Raw genomic sequence first — 16,787 nt, 5'->3', positions numbered from 1 at the left:
GCGCATGTCCTATTCGTCTCGCTCGCCCGTAGGTACACTGTGTGGCGAAGATTGCTATACTATGCTGATGACGACGGGCAGGATATCCTGTGTTCCGAGGAGGACTTCGAAGAGGCGATGGATCTGTACGGCCTAACGCGAGCTCAAATTCTTGCACTTCCGGTTCGTCGGTTCGTCACGCAATGGACAGCGGGCGAGGGAGTCTATGGCGGCACGTCCGAGTCCTACACTTTCAACGAGAACGGCGCGCGCCGGCCGCTCCAGGAGTCCGAAGAAACTTTGTTTGTTCTCAAGCGTCCGCAAGACGGGTCAGTACGGGGTGTGTCAGCGACGCCTCGGAAGGCTCATGTTCTGCCTTTCAGTTCCCTCAAGGCCGTCAAGCTCTTTCGTCGCTGGAGCGAGGCTCACTCAGCTTGGTCCGTCAACAATCGCATGGTCATCCACAGGGAGACTTCAGCCCGTGCGAGCGCTCGTGAAGAGCGACTGCGCATGGCAGGCGTCAAGATACTGGCGTGCAAGCAGTCAAATGACCCAGTGTATAACGCTGTCTCGCGCAGCAAGAGGTTCGTTCTGCGCCTCGCCGGGCTGGAGGATGAAGCGGCTGTCGTTGCCGAACTCCTCCATCGTCAAAATCAGGGTCTGCTCGGCACGCCTCTGCCTACACCTGATGATACGGAAGCCTAATCGAGTTCAGTCGCTGCAATTTCGGTGAGCGCAGCGAAGAGCTCAGTGAGCTGCCTTGCTCCCGAGCACAGCTGACAGTCTTGACCCCAAGTGACAGCGACGCATAGCCATCGCTCGCAGCAGGTGCTTCTCGCACACTCGAAGCGTCGTCCGGCCCCCCTCCCTCGCGCTCCCCTCCCATTTCCCACCCTTTTCGCAGCATCTCGCTCAAGCGCACTGGTCACGCCAGTCTGGGCCTCTTCGTCGCTCAGTCAAGGCCGCAGATCGGCGCTCTCGCTCTCTCAGCTCCTCCTTCTCGCATGTAACACTCTTGCCTCTCTCATCACTCAGTGTCGACCGTTGCCTCGCAGCCACCCTTTCTCCGAGCCTGTCAGCTCCTCACGAGCGTCGCCTCATCCAGAATCATGAATCACATGACGTGTCTCCGCGTCACGCTGCCTCCAACCTACTATGTTGCTCCTGCACCGTCTCATGTGCCAGGAGCTGCTGTTGGTCGCGGCCTGCCTGCACGATGGCAGATTCGGTGCTCGCTGCCGTCTCTCTTTCGCGACGCCACGCCGCAGCAGGCGCGCGAGACACGGCGCAGCGGTGCGAAAAGCATTCATCCGCTGCGGCAGTCCGTGCTCAGCCGATAGAGCTCGACTGAACGCTGCCTCAAGCGACATTTCGCTGTGCAACGATTGCTCAGCGGCTGCTGCTGATCAGCTGCGGCGCACCCTCTGCACGCCCACGCCTTGCGGCCTGTTCTGGGCCACGAAGCGCCGACGCGCGTGGGAAAGCGCCGCGCCGCGTGCCACGCTCGGGCCGATGCCGAAGCGCCCTGGCCGCTCCAGCGTCGAGCGTGCCTCTCACCACCACCCGCGCTCGTCCAGAGCTCTCGACAGCACCTTTCTCTGTCGCATACTCCTCTCTCTCGCTGCTCGCCCTCCGCTCCTGCGGCTCGAGCTCGCACTGTGAGTCTCGAGGCTGAGGCGACGTGCGCCTGTCGTCGCCTACTCACACGCGCAGCACAGCCGCACGCTCGAGACCAAGTCCCCGGCCGTCCGTGCCTCAGCACTCAGGCTGCTGAAAGTCTTTGCAAGCTGTAAGTGATTCTGCCCTTCCTTCTCATGCGGTGCGAGACGACGGCCGTGCCTGCCGTCGGCTGACTCCTCGCCGTGCCTGTCGCAGCCCGCTCTTCGCCCTGCTCCGGCCCACCAAGATCCGCCTCGACATGGCTCGCAAGAAGCAGAAGCTGGTAAGTGTGTTGATCTTGGTGCTTGGAGGACAAGTACTGACGTAGCGTCCCGTTGTGCAGTCAGAGACCTCTGACGCAACGAGCGCAACCGCATCGTCATCGACGCAGCAGTCTCGGCCCGCCACGACAAGCGCGTCGGCTGCCTCATCGTCACAGCAGGAGGCTGCTCCGCCTGCGACGCAACCAGCGGGGGAGCGCAGCGCGGTCGGCATCGAATCTCTTCCGAACGAGCTGCTGGGCATCATCTTCGAGCAAGTCTCCGACATGGACCTTGTGTCGCTGAGCTGTGCCTCGCCTGACTTGCACCGCGGGCTGCTTGTAAGTGTGTCGCTTTCACACATAGCATTGTACTAAACCCATTGCTCACTCAGCACGAGGACGGATCTGTCTGGATTTCGCGTGCCTCAGTGGCACCTGCCGACGCATGCGCCGCATTGCAGAGGGACATCTTGTTGGCGAATGCCACGGAGAAGCAGCAATGCCTGCTCGTGGGTGGGAGAGCTTGTCGATACTGTCGCAAGAGACTTGCTGGCACAAGTACCTCGCGCAAGCGCCCAGGTTTGCAGACTTGCGCTTTGTGTGCGCGTCGCCACGGCTGGGACGGACCAGATCGCTTGCCTGTGAGTTCCGCTCCTGAGAATCCTCAAGCTGCAGTGTGCTGACAGCTCGTCCATGTCAGAAAGGACTGGCTACAATCGAGGAGGCCATGGCGCACTTTGACCTCACATCGGAGCAGGTCGACTCGGTGCCTGTCCATCAATTTGTGACGCAGTGGAGCGAAGATGGGCCAAAGTCACACATTGTCGACCAACGAGGACGACGGAGGGAGCTTCAGGCAGAAGAAGTCGATATGTTTGTGCTCGACCGTCCGGCAGACGGGTGAGTGAGCCAAGTACTGCGTTGCAAGTGTTATCTCTGATGCAGTCCCTACGGCAGCTCCTCGGCGATACAGACATTCCGCCGCGTGGAGGATCTGAGCAACGTCTGGTACAGATCGCTCGCTGCTCGTCATGACCAAGAGAGCAAAAAACAGCTTGCTGCTGTCTTCCGAGCGCGTCGGACAAGCCTCACCAATGCGGGTCTGAGTCTCAGTACAGTACGCGACGATCCAGTAGCTCAGGCTTTCATACGAGGAGAGTGGTTCTGTCTGCAACCAGCCGGCATCGACGACGAAGCCGCCGTCATCGCGGAACTCGTCATCCGCCGAGAGCAGAGTCGGTTGGGCGTGCCTCTGCCGAGCATGGTCATGCAGCGTCGTGGCACAGGACTGCACAGCCAGGTGCGAGCAGCGAGGCCTCTGCTGCTGAACGTTCAGAGCTGACTCTACTCCAGCAGGCTGCTTCGATGGCGCTGGAAACGACTTCGGACGAGGAAAGTTCGGACGAAGATGATTCGGACTGGTAATGATGCCGCATTGTGTCAGTCCAACGCTCTGCATGCTCAGATCTACTGCGGTTGACTGACTCGTCTCTTCCTCAAGGCGACCTCACCTTGCGTGTGGTCCGTGTCTGCTTCATGCATTCGGCCCGCATCAGTAGAGTGCGCTCGCGCACGCTCGCACAGTTCCTTTTCTCCGCCTGCAGCGCTTTTCCACATCGTCCGGCCCTCCGGACCACCCTCATGGCTGTAGCCCCTTCCGTGTCCGAGTCGAGCTCATCACCCCTTCACACGCGTCACATCCGTCCAGCTCCGAGAATCGCATGTCCCGTTCCGCTCTTTGCGCTAACGTCGCTGTGGCTGCCGCGTGTCCATGTGTGTGGGGAGTGCGCAGCTGGACTTGCGCTCCAGCACCCGCTGCAGGGCGCTCCTCGCCGTTGCTCGAGGGGGAGGAGGCAACAAGCCAGGCGAGGTTGAGCAGGCCGCGTGCGGTGTGCAGCGGGCCGGCCGTGCGCGCCGTCCAAGAGGCGCGCGAGGAGCGCGGCGAGGCCGTGCGCCGTGCCAAGGACACTGCCAGTTGCGCCCAATCAAATGGCGCTGCAGCTGCCCTCCCGACCACCACCATCCCTCACACCAGCCCCTCCAGCCCTTGCACATCTCGCTCTGCCCTCGCCTTTCTTCTCTCTCCCTCCTCGTGCGCTGCAGCCGCGCTCGACGCGTGCCCTTCGCGCGCTCCTCGCCGTCTCTGAGCTGTGAGTGTGGGCCGACTCGTCGGGCGGCACCTGCCGCCTGCACACTGCAAGTCGTGCTTACTGAGAACTCATGATCAGCTTGAGCGCAACAGCACATCGGCCTCAAGGAGCGCTCGCCGACCATCGCGACACGCAGCGTACACAGCTGCAGTGAGTGCTGGCCACGGCGAGGCAGCTCGGCGGAACTAGAGTTGCGGCGTCATCCTCTACTGCGGTGTTCTGATTTGCTCCTCGTTTCCGCACAGCCTCGGCGTCCTGGTTCACGGCGCCACGCCAGAGAGAGCCGCAGTGATGGTCAAGACGCGCGGGCAGCGCTCGAGGGCTCCGGACGCGCCTCGGACCGGCAAGGGCAGTGACAGCACGATGGGCGCAGAGAAGCCGCATCAAGGAACGGTTAGCGTGCCCTCAGATCCACATCCACGCTTTGCGCGAGCACTGAAGCAAGGCGACTTCGCTCAGGCGAGCTCCGCCAACACAGCGTATGCGGACGAGGTGCGCGGCGCAGTCCAAGGCTCGGCGCAGCCGGCGCACGCCAAGATCGGCTTCAAACACGTCGCCACAGGCTTGACCTCTCTTCCGGTCGAGCTGCTCGGCATCATCTGCGAATACTGCTCGGACGTGACTCTAGTCGAGCTTAAGGACACCTGCTCTACCTTCAAAGTCTTGCTCGTGAGCGCCGCTCGCGGCCATACTGACACGCGAGCTGAACAGTAATGCGCAGCACGACGAAGCGGAGATTTGGCGACGGCGCTGCACCCTCAAGCCCGTCGAACGGCAGGTCGAAATGAGTAGAAACCGCCTGCTGGACTACTGCTCTGCGAGAGAGCGGTGTCTGTTGCTGGGCAACGTTGCGTGCACGTACTGCCACGCGGTCCTCCAAAACGAGGGCCAGTGGGGCGGTCCGATGAGCAGCGTGCACTGCACAGTCTGCTGGAAGCGGCTCTATCCGCCCACGAAGCTTGTGAGGAAAGTTTCGCTCCGCAAAAACGCGCGAGCTGACCTTTGCGAGCCAGACTGCACTTGCCACTGTCGAGAAGGCAATGAAGGCGTTCGGTCTTACGCGCGCACAGGTCGAACAAGCTCCTCTTTCCATCCTGGTTGTCGAGTGGGGCGACACAGCCTCAGCAAAGGTTTAGTTTGTTTCTGATCCGGACAGTGGCCCGTATCATTGGCTTCGGAGAGCGCAGGAGAGGCCCTCTCTTGAGTGGCCACGCTCTCACTATCTCAAATGGGCTCCACGCTACTGCGTCATCAAGTCAGGAAGGTACCGCGATGCTAGCATGGAAGAAACATGCCTTGGCCGGAGCGCTCGACCGTGAGTGAACTGCCAGTACGCAAGACGAGCCTCGCTCAGACTTGCGCTACAGCGGACGAACGCATCGGACAGCCTTCCGTTCGGGAAGGATCTGGCATACGTCTGGCGCAAGACAATGCGCGATAGACTTGCGAGAGAAGGCCAGAGACGCCGTCAGGCCGCTGCGCGACTAGCCGCTCACCAAGACCAGCCGCAAGTGCGAAGCGATCGCCGGCAGATCGTCGCAGACGTCCGCCGCGAGCTGCTGGCAAGCGCCGGCCTGCAGCTGCCGTCGCTGACGGGCGACCCGGTCGCGGAGGCGCTTCTTCGCGGCGACTGGCTCAGCTTGCTTCCTGCCGGTCTCATCGACGACCAGACGGTCATCGCCGAGCTACTGCTGCGTCAGCAGCAGCAGCGTCTCGGCGTGCCGCTGCCGAACATGCACGTGCGCGACGCCGAGGTGGACCCTGCCAGCAGTTCCTCGGCTAGGTGAGAGTGCTGACTTCGTTGATCGTCGACCAAAGCTGATGCAGTCTAGTCGTCGCAGCAAGACCGGATGAGCGAGGGCTATTCTCATGCGTCGACGCTACCATCGACTTCGCTCGCTCCACCAACACTCTCCTCGTTCTCACAACGACACCTGTGCTCCTTGCTGTCCTTTCTCGTCGCGTGTCGTTCTCCTCTCGGCGGGCATCTTGCCGCAGTCAAGTCTCTTCTTCTCCTCAGCAAGCTCGTCGACCCTCATCACACGCCCTGTTCCTGTAGCACATACTTTGAGCCGCCAAGGGGCCTCCGATTCCCGGCGATGGCCCCTCTTACCCGTCACCTCACCACTCCATCACCTCCGCACCTCGACCAGCCAGAATCAATCTCGTGTGCATGCATGGCTTCCGGCATGCCCGTCGCTGCCTGTGCTTGTGCGCGGAGTGACGAACTTCACATTTCGCCTCGAGCGCGTGCTCACCGCATCAGGAGCCACGTGCGCCGTCCTCGCTACACACTAGCAGCGCGAGCTATCAGGCACGGCGAGAGAGGAAGACCGCACAGCAACAGACAGGCTATGAGAAGTATCGCCCACACAGCAGCTTATCACGCATCAGATGAGATAACGGAGTCGATTCAGAGATAGCGCGGCGCAGACACATAAACTCTTGCGAAGATGGTGACACGGCAACGAGGCACTCATGCTTGAATGGAGCCTTGAGTGCTGCTCTTGCACGCTCGATTAGGCTGCAGTGCAGACATGAGCGTGAGGTGCTCCTTGCCCAGACGGCGCGCACGCATGTCCACTGCCTCACCATAGAGCGGACGACGGCGGTCCGTCGAGGGGCAGCAGCTCTCTCCTTCGCAGCAGCACGTCGCCGCCGCTGGGACTATTTTCGCTGCGCTTCAAGTACCTTGGCCTTCCAGACGACGACCAGGTCCTCACGCCGATAGTAGTCGCGCCAGCGGGAGATCAAGTCCAAGGATCCCGCTTGCCTTGCCGCTCTTAGCCTGATCACATGCCGTCAGCGGCGTAGATAAAGGTATGCGCAGCCGCGATCTTACTGACGCTTCGTCAGGATGCTCTACTCTTGTGACGCGGCTACGGAAGTCAGCGCGGACAATTACACCAGTCGGCAAGACGGTGTAGCGTCTGGCAAACCAGTCGTACGTTGAGGTTGCCACGAAGAAGCGGAGGCCTGCGTAGAATGGGTACGGATCTCCATCGCGGAAGTAAATATGGTCACTATCGTACACGGATCTCCACTCGGGCAGCCACTCGACGACCTCGCGGTAGAGAGGCAGACTCTCCACTTCTGCTCGCTTGAGGCCAAAGGTGAGCATTGCTTCGCCTGCGGAAGTGCACACCTACATGAAACGTGGAGTCAGGAAAAGCTTGGAGGCAGGGCTCAAGTCTGCTCACGGGTTTCAATGGATGCGCCGAGAGACCAAGGCCGCGCCAGCAAGGCTGGCAGTAGGCCCTTCTGCTGTCCTTCTCATCCGCTCTGCGAGCATGGCAATGCCAGCACAGGACGCAGCCGAGAATGAGACAGCGCTCTTTGGCCGTCAGATAGGTCTTTGTCGTGTCGGCGCGGAAGTCTGTCTTGCTCCTCTCGCTGCTTCTGTCACCCCGGTGTTGCCACATGAGCGAGTCAGAAGGCTGTGATGTTCGTGTCAGCGGCGAGTGCCTGAAGCGTCAACGAGAACGTACAGCAAGGTCACGAAGGAGTCTGTTGGTGCAAGTCAGCGCAAGCAGGTCCCGATCCGAGACCAGCTCGCAGATCATGGTCAAAAGCTCGGGCGGCAGCGAGAGGACGCCGGTGACGGCTGCGCGCTCGGGCGCGCGTTGATGATGCGAGGTCTTGAGCTTCTTGACCGGTCGGCTTGCGCGAGAACGGCGTGTCATGTTGAGGCAGAGCTGCATAGGAGAACGATGAGATTTTTGTGCTCGTACATGTGAGCAGTGCTGCCGCTGCCCACAGCACAGCGGTCTTGAGGGCGCTCGCGAGGTTCCCAGAACGGAATGCTGCACTTCATACTCACGTTGACGGCGCTAGCGAGCGCGCGGTGGTGACGTGGCGGTGAGCGTGGTAGGACAACGCAGCTGTCGCGGAGAGCAGCGACTGATGTGGTGAAAGGGATGGAGGAGGAAGGGGCGCGAGCTGTCGCTGATGAACCTCCGTGCCGGCACCTGTCACGCGTTCCGAGGGCACAGGTCCGTGCAGGCGGCGACAGCGTGGCTCCAGAGCCAAGTGCGCCCGCTGCAGCCGCAGGCAGGCTGTGTCCCAAAGAGCAGCGGCTCTTGACGCTGCTGCCTCTGCCTCCGAGGGCCGGACAGGACAGCCTTCAGCGCTGTCTCACTACTTGATCGAGCCCGGCGGGCCGTGCAGCAGGCCAGTCGCCGCCCCTCTGCCGCCGCTGCATCGCTCGCCTCTCATGCGCCGCCGCCCGTGCCTCTTCATCTCCCGGCAGCGCCTGAGCTCTCTGCCTAGTGCGACCGGCACAGCCCCTTTCCTGATGGGCGAATGCTTCGCCGCCAGAACGCACATGCGAGCGGAAGTGGGAGAGCGAGCGGGGGCTTCTGAACGTCAAGGCTCAATCTCATTCATCCACGCGCCGCCGCTTCGCCGATGCCGTCTCTCCCTCATCTTCTGTCGCAAGCTCTCGGTCCACGAGCGCTCGCAGGATAGACCGGAAGACTGCCCGCGCAAGAGGCACGGGCACAGCATCTGCAGCAGCGTCAGCGTGCTATCCCATGCCACCTCCGCGCCAGGACTCACTGCCGACCTGACGGATCGCATCGCCAAAGCCGTGCTCCGTCGCAAAGTGCACGCCGTCCGGGAAACCTCTGCGCAGCGATGGTCAGCTTCGCCGCGTAAGTCGAGCGCACGGCGCACGCACTGAGCACGGGCGACCTCGCGCACGGTCAGCAGGCGGTACTGGTCCCAGTGCAGGTTCCCGCCGCTCTTCGAGCCGGGATCCATGCGCGCCATCGAGATCTGCAGCGCGCCGGCGGGGTCCGCACGGAGATACGCCTTCGGATAGGCCGAGTTCTTGCGAGCGGACGCCGCGGCAAGAGAGCTGTAGCCCCATGAGGCAAGCTTCGGCTTCGACGGCGGCCACGTGTCGTAGTTGGCGTTGGGCGCAAGCTTGACGTTGCACACGCGCTCCGAGGCGTCGAGCGAGAGCACCGTCGTCTGATGCTGCGTAACTTGCTGCTTGTACGCGCTGCTGCTGATCGCCGAGCCCGGGACGAGCTGTCGGAGCGCGAGCTGGTGCGACGTGCGAGGCTGGCAGCGGTAGGCGCACGGGCTCTGCGGGCCAATGCGGTCGACGTCGCTCTCGCCGCGCTTGGGCACCTCAAACGACGGGATGATCTTGGCTCGCTCACGACGCCAGCGGTCGTGCTCGTCATTCTTGTCGGGATAGATGACGTGCGGATCGGCCTGTGTGATGCTCAGCGCCGCAGCGCAAGGTCTCTGCTCGCAGCTGCTCATCCAGTCAAACATTGGCAGGTCGCTGAGCACTGCGCCGGCTGTGACTGCGGGCAGCGGCGCGCCGTTGACGCAGCGGCAGGTTGTGATGCGCGCGTCACAGCCCTCGACCTTGAACTGCTTGGGCGTTGCCTTCTTGAAGCCGGCATGCGTCTGGAGCGGAAAGTCGGGCAGCGGCTCGCCGCTCCGTGCGGCAAGGAAGATGATGCGCGGACGAGACTGTGCTACGCCGTACTCGACCGCCTGAGCAATATGCTGGGCAAGGAGAGTGAGCACGCATGAGCGCAGCTTCCCTGTCTGATGCTCACCGCTCGCACGCCGTAGCCCATCTCGCAAAAGCTCGTCAAGATCATCTTCAGGAAGCCCTGCGAGACGTCGACGTCGCCTGACTCGACGAGTGAGCATACGCAGCAGATGCGGCAGGTGTGCGCCACTCACCGAGCTTGCCATTTGCGGGATCCACGAGGCCTCCGACGTTCTCGAGAACGACGAAGCGCGGCCGGTAGACGTCGATGAAGGCGAGCGTCGTGGCGACGAGCATGTTGCGCGGATCCATCGGCCTCGACTTGTTGTTCGTGGCCATATTGGCGCGCGAGAAGCCTGCGAGTGGGTCAGCCATGCAGACGAGTGCGAGAAGAGGAAAGCACTCGCCCTGGCAGGGCGGGCCCGCCGTGATCACGTCGACGAGGCCCTCTGCGGGATCAGGCATGTGCGGCGGCGCGCGGCCCTCGATGATGTCGCGCAGCACCACGTTGCAGTCGCGTGTGTCAATGATGACCTTGTTGTGCAGCGACGAGAACGTTGCAGCGGCGCTGGAGTCGAAGTCGTTGGCCCATTTGCACTTGGCAAGCCCGCTGAGCACGGCGCCAGTGCTGAGCCCGCCAGCGCCGGCAAATAGATCGAGCGCCTTGAGCCGATGCTTCTTCAGACGCCTCTCGATGTGCTGGCGCTTCTCGCGCTCGTCGCGGCAGCGCATGCACTGCTTGACGTCGCCGGCGACGTAGAAGACGTCGGGCAGGCCACGCAGACGGTCGCGCTCCTTCATGCTGCGCGCACTTTCGACCCAGCACTTGCCGCGGATGTACGCCGCCGACGGCAGCACCTGCTTGGCGCCCTTGCTCAGCAGCTGCTCGTCCTCGAAGCCATCAACGGCGGCGGTGCGGTCGAAGAGCTGCACCTTGTGCGCGCCGCTGCGGCTGAGCTTGCGGATCTGCGCGATGCGCCACGGCGCGTGGACGAGCACCTCGCCGGCGTCTGCAGACGGCAGCGGCGCGTCGATGTAGACGAAGTCGTGCTCGTGCAGCTCGATCTCGGGCGAGGCCACTGCATTGTCGAGCGGCACGAGCGCACACGTCTGTTCGTCGTAGCTGCATCGGTGTGAGCGGCGCCGAGACTATGACCACGGAGACAGACTCACGCAAAGCGCAGGCGCGCGCCCTCGACGAGGCCGCTGATGTGCTCCGACGACGCCCGGCCATGCCAGACGCGCGCCGTGCGGAAGAGCTCGTCGAGCGGGCCGACGGGCGCGAGCGGCGTGCGCTCCTGGCCGACGAGCACAGGGCCGGAGATGCGCGCGGGCATGCCGGGCTCGTCGGCGTCGACGATGCTGCTGACGAGCGCGTACTCGCTCAGCGCGCCGCCATGGGCGTTCTGCACGAGCTTGACGACGTGGCCGAGGGCGATGCGGTCCTCGATGCGGCGCACGGCAAAGGCGGCGCGGCGCAGCGCCGGAGCGCCGGCGGGCAGCGTCGTGTAGAGGTGCGGCGCCGTGTTGCAGCGGGCCAGCACGGCGGCGACGAGCGGCGTCACGACAGCGCGGCTGGCGGGCCCGCTCGGCGGCTCGGGCGAGGAGGAGCTGTCCATGGTGCTGCGTGTGGTGGAGAGGCAGGCGCGGCCGGCGCTGCGAGTGCGTGCCTCACGCCGTCTGCCAGCCGGCTGCTCCACGGCGGCGGCGAGTGTGCGCTGACGGTGCCCATCATCAGCATGCTTGCGGCTTGCGTGTGGGCCGGCCCGATGGCTGCTGATTGACGGCGCGGCGGCGGCTGTGGGAGCGAGAGGCAAAGCGGCCGGCGCGGCTCCTGACGGCGGGCAGCGCAGGCGGCGCTCCCACGCCGCCTCGTCGGTCGCGCGGCAGCCCAGGACCGCGCAGCGCTCCTGCTCCTTGCCTCTGCTCCACCACACGCCTCGCTCGCACACGGCACTCTTCGCGCCGCACAGCATGGCCGACTCTCCCGCCGCCGCCGCCGCCGACGCGGCCGCTGCCGGCCCGTCGCGCACGCCGCGCCCGCAGACGCCGCAGGAGGTGCAGGCCGCCGCCGTCGCCCGCCTGCTCGCCAATCCCGAGCGCGCCGTGCGCCTGCCCGGCCCACCCAAGGAGAAGGAGCTGCGTGCGCCGCGCGACATGATCAAGAATGTCTCGGGCTCCAGCGCCGGCGCCGGCAGCGGCGAGTTCCACGTCTACAAGCACGCGCGCCGGCGCGAGTACGAGCGCGTCAAGCTCATGGAGGACAAGGCGAAGAAGGTGAGCAGCGCAGGCGTCTGCAGCGCGTATGCCGCGACCACATTAGCTGACACACGTCTGCGTGCAGGAGGAAGAGACGGCGGCATTTGCCAAGCGGCAGGCCGAGCTGGCGGCCAGCACAGACGCCAAGACGCTCAAGAACCGGGCGAAGCGCGACAAGAAGAAGGCACGCGCAAAGGGCGGCGCAGGCGCAGCGGGCGGCGAGAAGAAGGCCGAGGGCGCAGCGGCTGGGGATGCGGCGGCGGCGGCCGATGGCGAGGACGAGGAGCGCGAGGGCAAGCGGCGCAAGATCGCGCGCGCCGCCGAGGGCGCCAGCATCGCCTTCAAGCGGCCCGCCGGCGACAGCGACGACGAGGCGTGAGCATGCGCAATGCAAGATACCCACGCCGAGGCGTGTGATGCAGCGAGATGTGGTGCGGATGGCATGTGATGAGCTAGAAGTACAGATGGCGCGGCAGAGACGGGTGACGGGGAGACGGGCGCTAGTCATCGCGGCGGGGCCCGTCGATGAGGCGTGCACTGCAGAGGAGAGCTGTGAGCGGAAAGCGTGCGCAGCGGGTGTGTGGAGCACGCACAAGAGCGTCGGCGTGGCCAGCCAGTTGCGGCCGCCGCTGCGCACCTCGCGCGGCCAGACGTCGACGAGGAAGTAGTCTGCGAGGGGGTCAGTGTTGGAGCTGCGACGCTGCACTGCCGCCGTGGCTGCAGCTCGGACCACACTGCTACCGCTGCCGAGCTGCACCGCCCGCGCACTCACACAGATGCCCGATGGCGACACCGAGGATGTCGCCGACGGCCGCCTTGGGGCTGCCGTTGATGAGCCAGCTGAACGCCACGAGGCTCCACGGCAGGTACGGCGCCGAGATGACGAGCACGCCAAAGAGGCTGAGGCGCACGTGCCGGTTCCAGCGGCTCCACACGTACACGAGCACAAAGGCCAGCGGGCTGCCGAGGAACGGCAGCGTGGCCAGCGGCGCCAGCGCCAGCAGCGCGGCGCTGGCGACGAGGAGCAGCCAGACAAAGTCGGCGCGGCGCCCGGCAAAGTGGCTCTCCTCAAGCATGCGGCTGTAGCGCAGGAAGAAGAAGAGGTGGAAGAGAAAGTCGACGCCGAGCGGGCCAAAGTAGAGGAAGCAGGTGGCGAGGCGGTGCAGCTGGGCGCGGGCAAAGACGAGGCGCGGCGAGAAGAAGAGCTGGTAGGGCGACACGAGGGCGACGTGCTCGGCGACGGCGAGGGCGAGGGCGCTGCCGGCCCAGAGGCGCGTGATGGGCGGCAGGCCGTCGAGGTCCATGGCGGCGAGAGAGGCCGGGTGCTGGTGGGTGGTGGTGTGAGTGATGGCCTGGGTGCGGCCAGAAGGAGGTCGATGCGGCGGCATGGCAGCAGCGCCTCCCGCACGAGATGCAGCGGCGGCCTCCACGTTGTGCGCCGCGGCGCGCCGCCGGCTGATGATGAGGCGCCGCCTCGCCCTCGCCTCGCCTTCGCGCCTGCCGCACACCCACCACACTCGCCGCAAGCATGGCAGCCGCACCCACACACACCGGCGGCGACGTCGACGAGGGTGCGTCGCCGTGCTGCACCGACACCGTCTACATTGCTCACGCCGCCCCCAGCCGAGGCCGCGCTCTACGACCGCCAGATCCGCCTCTGGGGCCTGGAGGCGCAGAACCGCATGCGCCGCTCCCACATCCTCCTCGCCGGCCTCGGCGGCGTCGCGACCGAGGCGCTCAAGAACATCGTCCTCGCCGGCGTCGGGCGCGTCAGCCTGCTCGACGACGCGCCCGTGCAGCCGGGCGATCTCGAGGCCGGCTTCTTCTGGCGCGAGGACGACGTGGGCAACGCCGTGAGTGGGCGCGGAGGCCAGACGCACACGCTGTAGCGCAACCGGCAGCCCCGCAGAGTAACACTGACTTGCTCTCCGCAGCGTGCCGCCTGTGCGCTGCCGCGCGTCCAGGCGCTCAATCCGCTCGTCAAGGTCGACGTGCTGCACGGCCCGCTGCTCGAGGGCGCGCACGAGGACGTCGCGGCGCGCCTGGCCGAGCTCGGCGTCGCCGTGCTCGTCGTCTCTGCCGAGCTGGCACACGACCGCACCCGTCTTGTGCGTGGCTGCGTCGCCCTCGCAGCGCCCCTTGCTCACCTCCACCCTGTCCACAGATCCAGCTCAACGACCTCTGCCGCACGCTCTCGCTCAAATACTACGTGTCTGCGGCACAGGGCTTCGGCGGCTACATCTTCTCGGACCTCGGGCCGCGCCATGAGTACATCGTCGAGCGGCCCGTCGCCTCGACATCGGCCGCGCCTGCGCCGCTGGCGGCCACCACCAGCAGCAGCGCCGATCCCACAGCTGCTGCCGCTGCGGCCGCTGCGCCTGCCGAGGCGACGTCGGCGCAGCCCGAGAAGGTGCAGATCAAGAAGCGGCAGGCCTTTGTCACGCTGCAGGAGGCACTGCGCACAAAGTGGAAGGGCAAGAAGGGCAAGCGCATGAGCCCGGGTGTCTTTGCGACGTGGGGTGAGTCGCGTGCAGCGCGGGGGCATGCAGCCGCCGCTGACGCACTACACAGCGCTGTGGGAGCACACGTCGCGGCCAAGCGGCTCATCCGAGCAGCCGCCATCACCGGAAGAGCTGCACAAGACCTGCCTCACGATCCTCGACGCAGCCGGCGTGCCGTCGAGCGTGCTCACAGCAGGCGGCGAGCCCGATGAGGTGTCCTTCTTCACGTGAGCAGCTCGAGCGGCTCCGCCGGCGCTGGCTGACGTGGCCCTCGCAGATCCTTCCTGCGGAGTCAGACGACACACGGCGACTTCTCACCCACATGTGCCATCATCGGCGGCGTGCTGGCGCAGGACATTCTCAACGCGCTCGGCGGGCGGGAAGAGCCGCTGTGCAACTGGTTCCAGCTGGACGGCCTGGCGGGTGAGTCGCTGCGAGGGCTCGTCTATCAAGCGAAGCTGACGTCCGTCTCTCAGGCAAGGGCCCGGTGCACGACATCGGCACGCCTCCGAGCGACGTCATCCCAGCTGCGGCCGTGGCAGCACCCGCCTAGGGCCGGGCAAAATACACCTCTATTGAGCATCTGTCTGGGCGGATGACAACTCTACTGGACGGGAAAGACGACGCCGGCGAGCCAGTAGCGCACCGTAAAGGCGAGCAGGCTGCCGGCGATCTGCGTGCCCATGACAAGGCCCCACAGCGTCGGCTCGGTGATGCGCGGGCCGCTGGGAGCTGCATCTGCGGCGGCCTCCTTTCCCTCGCCGTCTGCGCTGTCGGCAGGCAGCGAAGGCGGGCCGCGCACGCCCGCGAAGACGAGGAGCGCGTTGATGAGCGTCAGGTTCGTCGTGCTGGTGATGGCCCCGCGCTTGTCGTATTCCAGCTGCACGAGGCGCAGCGCCTGCAGGAGCTCCAGGATGGGCCGCCGCAGCGCTGACAGCTTGGCTGACGGCTTGGCGTCTTTCAGTAAAGCGCGCGAGGGATACAGGGCGAGGCTCGAGGCGTGCACCCTGTTTGCCGTGCGTCAGCCGCAGCGCACATGCTTGGCCACTGGGCGCATACTCACTTGGGCACGCGGTGGCGCGGGCACGGCACGATGCCGAAGAGCTGCGGGCAGCTGAGCAGGAAGTTGAAGACTTGCGGAATGAAGAAGAGCAGCAGCGTCTTGCTGAAGTGGCCCAGCACGCCGGCGCACGCCAGCACCTGTCCGGCAAAGTAGCACCACGTGTCGCCGACGAAGACGCGCGAGGGAAAGCTGTGCTGGGTGTCAGCCCTGTGAGCAGCACGCAGACGGCCACATGCTGCCTCACCGGTTCCAGCGCAGCAGGCCAAGCGCACAGCCGCAGAACGGCACCAGCAGGCTGAGGCTGAAGAGGTGGCGGTCGCGCAGCTCCTTGCTCGCCCACGAGCCCGGCTCGCCGGCGCGCGGGTCGAGGTACATGGCCGAGTTGACGCACAGGCTGGCCGCAATGACGACGGCCTGCCCCACCTCAACGCCGTTGATGCCGGCAAGGATGTTGATGCTGTGCACCGAGAAGGTGGAGAGCATCGAGATGAAGACGTAGTAGAGCGGCCCTGCCGGACGTGTGCGGCGTTGAGATGCGAGACTGCGTGTGCCACGCCAAGCGTACACTCACCAAGATCAATGACGCGGCCGAGAAGCTCGCGCAGGAAGCCCGGCCAGCCAGGCACAACGACGCTGGTGCCGCCGCCGCCGGCGTGGTAGACGACGAGCATCGGCAGGCTCGCGACGAGTGGGATTGGCATTTTGAGGCGCCAGCGGATGTCGAAGATGTCGTCGAGCCAGCCGAGCAGCACAGACGAGAGGATGGAGAGCAGTGCGCAGAGGTAAAGCGAGAGCTGTGCGGGCGGCGTGAGCGCTCTGACGGAGCCCTCCTGTCTCGAAGCGCCATGCTCGCAAGCACGCTCGGCCTGCAGCTCACCTCGTGGTGCGGGAAGCCCGAGCGGCCACCAATCTGCCCCTGCCAGGCGCCGTCGGCACGCGCCTCGAGGTCGTGCACGTCGGAGCGCGCATACTTGAAGGGGATGAAGCAGAAGAGCAGCAGCACGTACGTCGCCGCCGCCGGCAGTCCGGCCGACTCGGGCCTGGCGGCACATGTCAGCGCTACGACGCCCGCCCACACGCCCAGCCGCCGCACTCACACAAGCTCGGGGCGGTGCGGCTTGAGCAGGTCGCGCCCGGCAAAGCCGCGCGCCAGGAGCGTGGCGCGGCAGGCGGCGACGGCGTGCGACGTGGCGTGGAAGGCGGCGGGCAGCAGCAGCAGCGTCGGCGCCAGGCCGGGCAGCGCCGCCACGGCGGGCAGCGCGAGCAGCGGCAGCGGCGCCCAGAGCAGCAGCGCGGCCGACGGCATGGCGGCGCGGCGACAAGCGAAGCGAGCCAGGTGCGGCGAGGGTGTGGTGGAGCGGAGGCAGGAAGCGCGAAGGATGCGTTGGCCTGTGCATGC

At 65.3% G+C, this 16,787-nt stretch overlaps 8 protein-coding genes across 8 annotated transcripts; 4 read left to right on the top strand and 4 right to left on the bottom strand.

The window, feature by feature from the left end:
- Positions 1–1,550: 1,550 nt before the first annotated feature.
- FA09DRAFT_346766 (hypothetical protein) lies at positions 1,551–3,629 on the top strand. Its single transcript, XM_025744773.1, has 9 exons — positions 1,551–1,637; positions 1,698–1,768; positions 1,855–1,921; positions 1,982–2,239; positions 2,293–2,541; positions 2,601–2,800; positions 2,858–3,200; positions 3,257–3,339; positions 3,402–3,629. The coding sequence occupies exons 3-8, from the start codon at positions 1,898–1,900 to the stop codon at positions 3,323–3,325; spliced, it is 1,143 nt and encodes a 380-aa protein (XP_025596427.1). The 5' UTR covers positions 1,551–1,637; positions 1,698–1,768; positions 1,855–1,897; the 3' UTR covers positions 3,326–3,339; positions 3,402–3,629.
- Positions 3,630–5,322: 1,693 nt separating this feature from the next.
- On the top strand, positions 5,323–5,837 carry FA09DRAFT_326258 (hypothetical protein; the record flags this gene model as incomplete). The annotated part of the gene is made up of 2 exons (XM_025741198.1): positions 5,323–5,365; positions 5,551–5,837. 2 exons carry the CDS (start codon positions 5,323–5,325, stop codon positions 5,835–5,837), a joined length of 330 nt encoding a protein of 109 aa, XP_025596426.1.
- A 759-nt stretch (positions 5,838–6,596) lies between these two features.
- Positions 6,597–7,930, bottom strand: FA09DRAFT_93237 (hypothetical protein). Its single transcript, XM_025745907.1, has 4 exons — positions 7,871–7,930; positions 7,251–7,745; positions 6,897–7,195; positions 6,597–6,838 (listed from the first exon to the last, which is right to left on the bottom strand). Exons 2-4 carry the CDS (start codon positions 7,470–7,472, stop codon positions 6,718–6,720), a joined length of 642 nt encoding a protein of 213 aa, XP_025596425.1. The 5' UTR covers positions 7,473–7,745; positions 7,871–7,930; the 3' UTR covers positions 6,597–6,717.
- Positions 7,931–8,410: 480 nt separating this feature from the next.
- On the bottom strand, positions 8,411–11,373 carry FA09DRAFT_362106 (S-adenosyl-L-methionine-dependent methyltransferase). Its single transcript, XM_025745437.1, has 6 exons — positions 10,739–11,373; positions 9,760–10,688; positions 9,630–9,706; positions 8,729–9,576; positions 8,608–8,675; positions 8,411–8,556 (listed from the first exon to the last, which is right to left on the bottom strand). The coding sequence occupies exons 1-6, from the start codon at positions 11,182–11,184 to the stop codon at positions 8,429–8,431; spliced, it is 2,496 nt and encodes an 831-aa protein (XP_025596424.1). The 5' UTR covers positions 11,185–11,373; the 3' UTR covers positions 8,411–8,428.
- A 141-nt stretch (positions 11,374–11,514) lies between these two features.
- Positions 11,515–12,248, top strand: FA09DRAFT_310838 (DUF1168-domain-containing protein). Its single transcript, XM_025740647.1, has 2 exons — positions 11,515–11,842; positions 11,910–12,248. The coding sequence occupies exons 1-2, from the start codon at positions 11,540–11,542 to the stop codon at positions 12,201–12,203; spliced, it is 597 nt and encodes a 198-aa protein (XP_025596423.1). The 5' UTR covers positions 11,515–11,539; the 3' UTR covers positions 12,204–12,248.
- Positions 12,244–13,162, bottom strand: FA09DRAFT_331405 (Der1-like protein). Its single transcript, XM_025743011.1, has 3 exons — positions 12,597–13,162; positions 12,418–12,493; positions 12,244–12,361 (listed from the first exon to the last, which is right to left on the bottom strand). Exons 1-3 carry the CDS (start codon positions 13,126–13,128, stop codon positions 12,325–12,327), a joined length of 645 nt encoding a protein of 214 aa, XP_025596422.1. The 5' UTR covers positions 13,129–13,162; the 3' UTR covers positions 12,244–12,324.
- A 164-nt stretch (positions 13,163–13,326) lies between these two features.
- FA09DRAFT_346764 (hypothetical protein) lies at positions 13,327–14,878 on the top strand (the record flags this gene model as incomplete). Its single annotated transcript, XM_025744772.1, has 7 exons — positions 13,327–13,395; positions 13,448–13,677; positions 13,759–13,932; positions 13,989–14,343; positions 14,396–14,552; positions 14,603–14,748; positions 14,802–14,878. The coding sequence occupies exons 1-7, from the start codon at positions 13,353–13,355 to the stop codon at positions 14,876–14,878; spliced, it is 1,182 nt and encodes a 393-aa protein (XP_025596421.1). The 5' UTR covers positions 13,327–13,352.
- Positions 14,875–16,694, bottom strand: FA09DRAFT_362102 (hypothetical protein; the record flags this gene model as incomplete). The annotated part of the gene is made up of 6 exons (XM_025745436.1): positions 14,875–15,332; positions 15,389–15,577; positions 15,633–15,897; positions 15,960–16,182; positions 16,266–16,428; positions 16,486–16,694. 6 exons carry the CDS (start codon positions 16,692–16,694, stop codon positions 14,930–14,932), a joined length of 1,452 nt encoding a protein of 483 aa, XP_025596420.1. The 3' UTR covers positions 14,875–14,929.
- Between the last annotated feature and the right edge of the window lie 93 nt (positions 16,695–16,787).

This window comes from Tilletiopsis washingtonensis (assembly GCF_003144115.1).
Source record: "Tilletiopsis washingtonensis strain MCA 4186 unplaced genomic scaffold FA09scaffold_18, whole genome shotgun sequence".
NCBI classification, from domain to species: domain Eukaryota; kingdom Fungi; phylum Basidiomycota; class Exobasidiomycetes; order Entylomatales; genus Tilletiopsis; species Tilletiopsis washingtonensis.
Note: the sequence above shows the minus strand (reverse complement) of the source record. Positions and strands in the feature narration are given on the sequence as shown.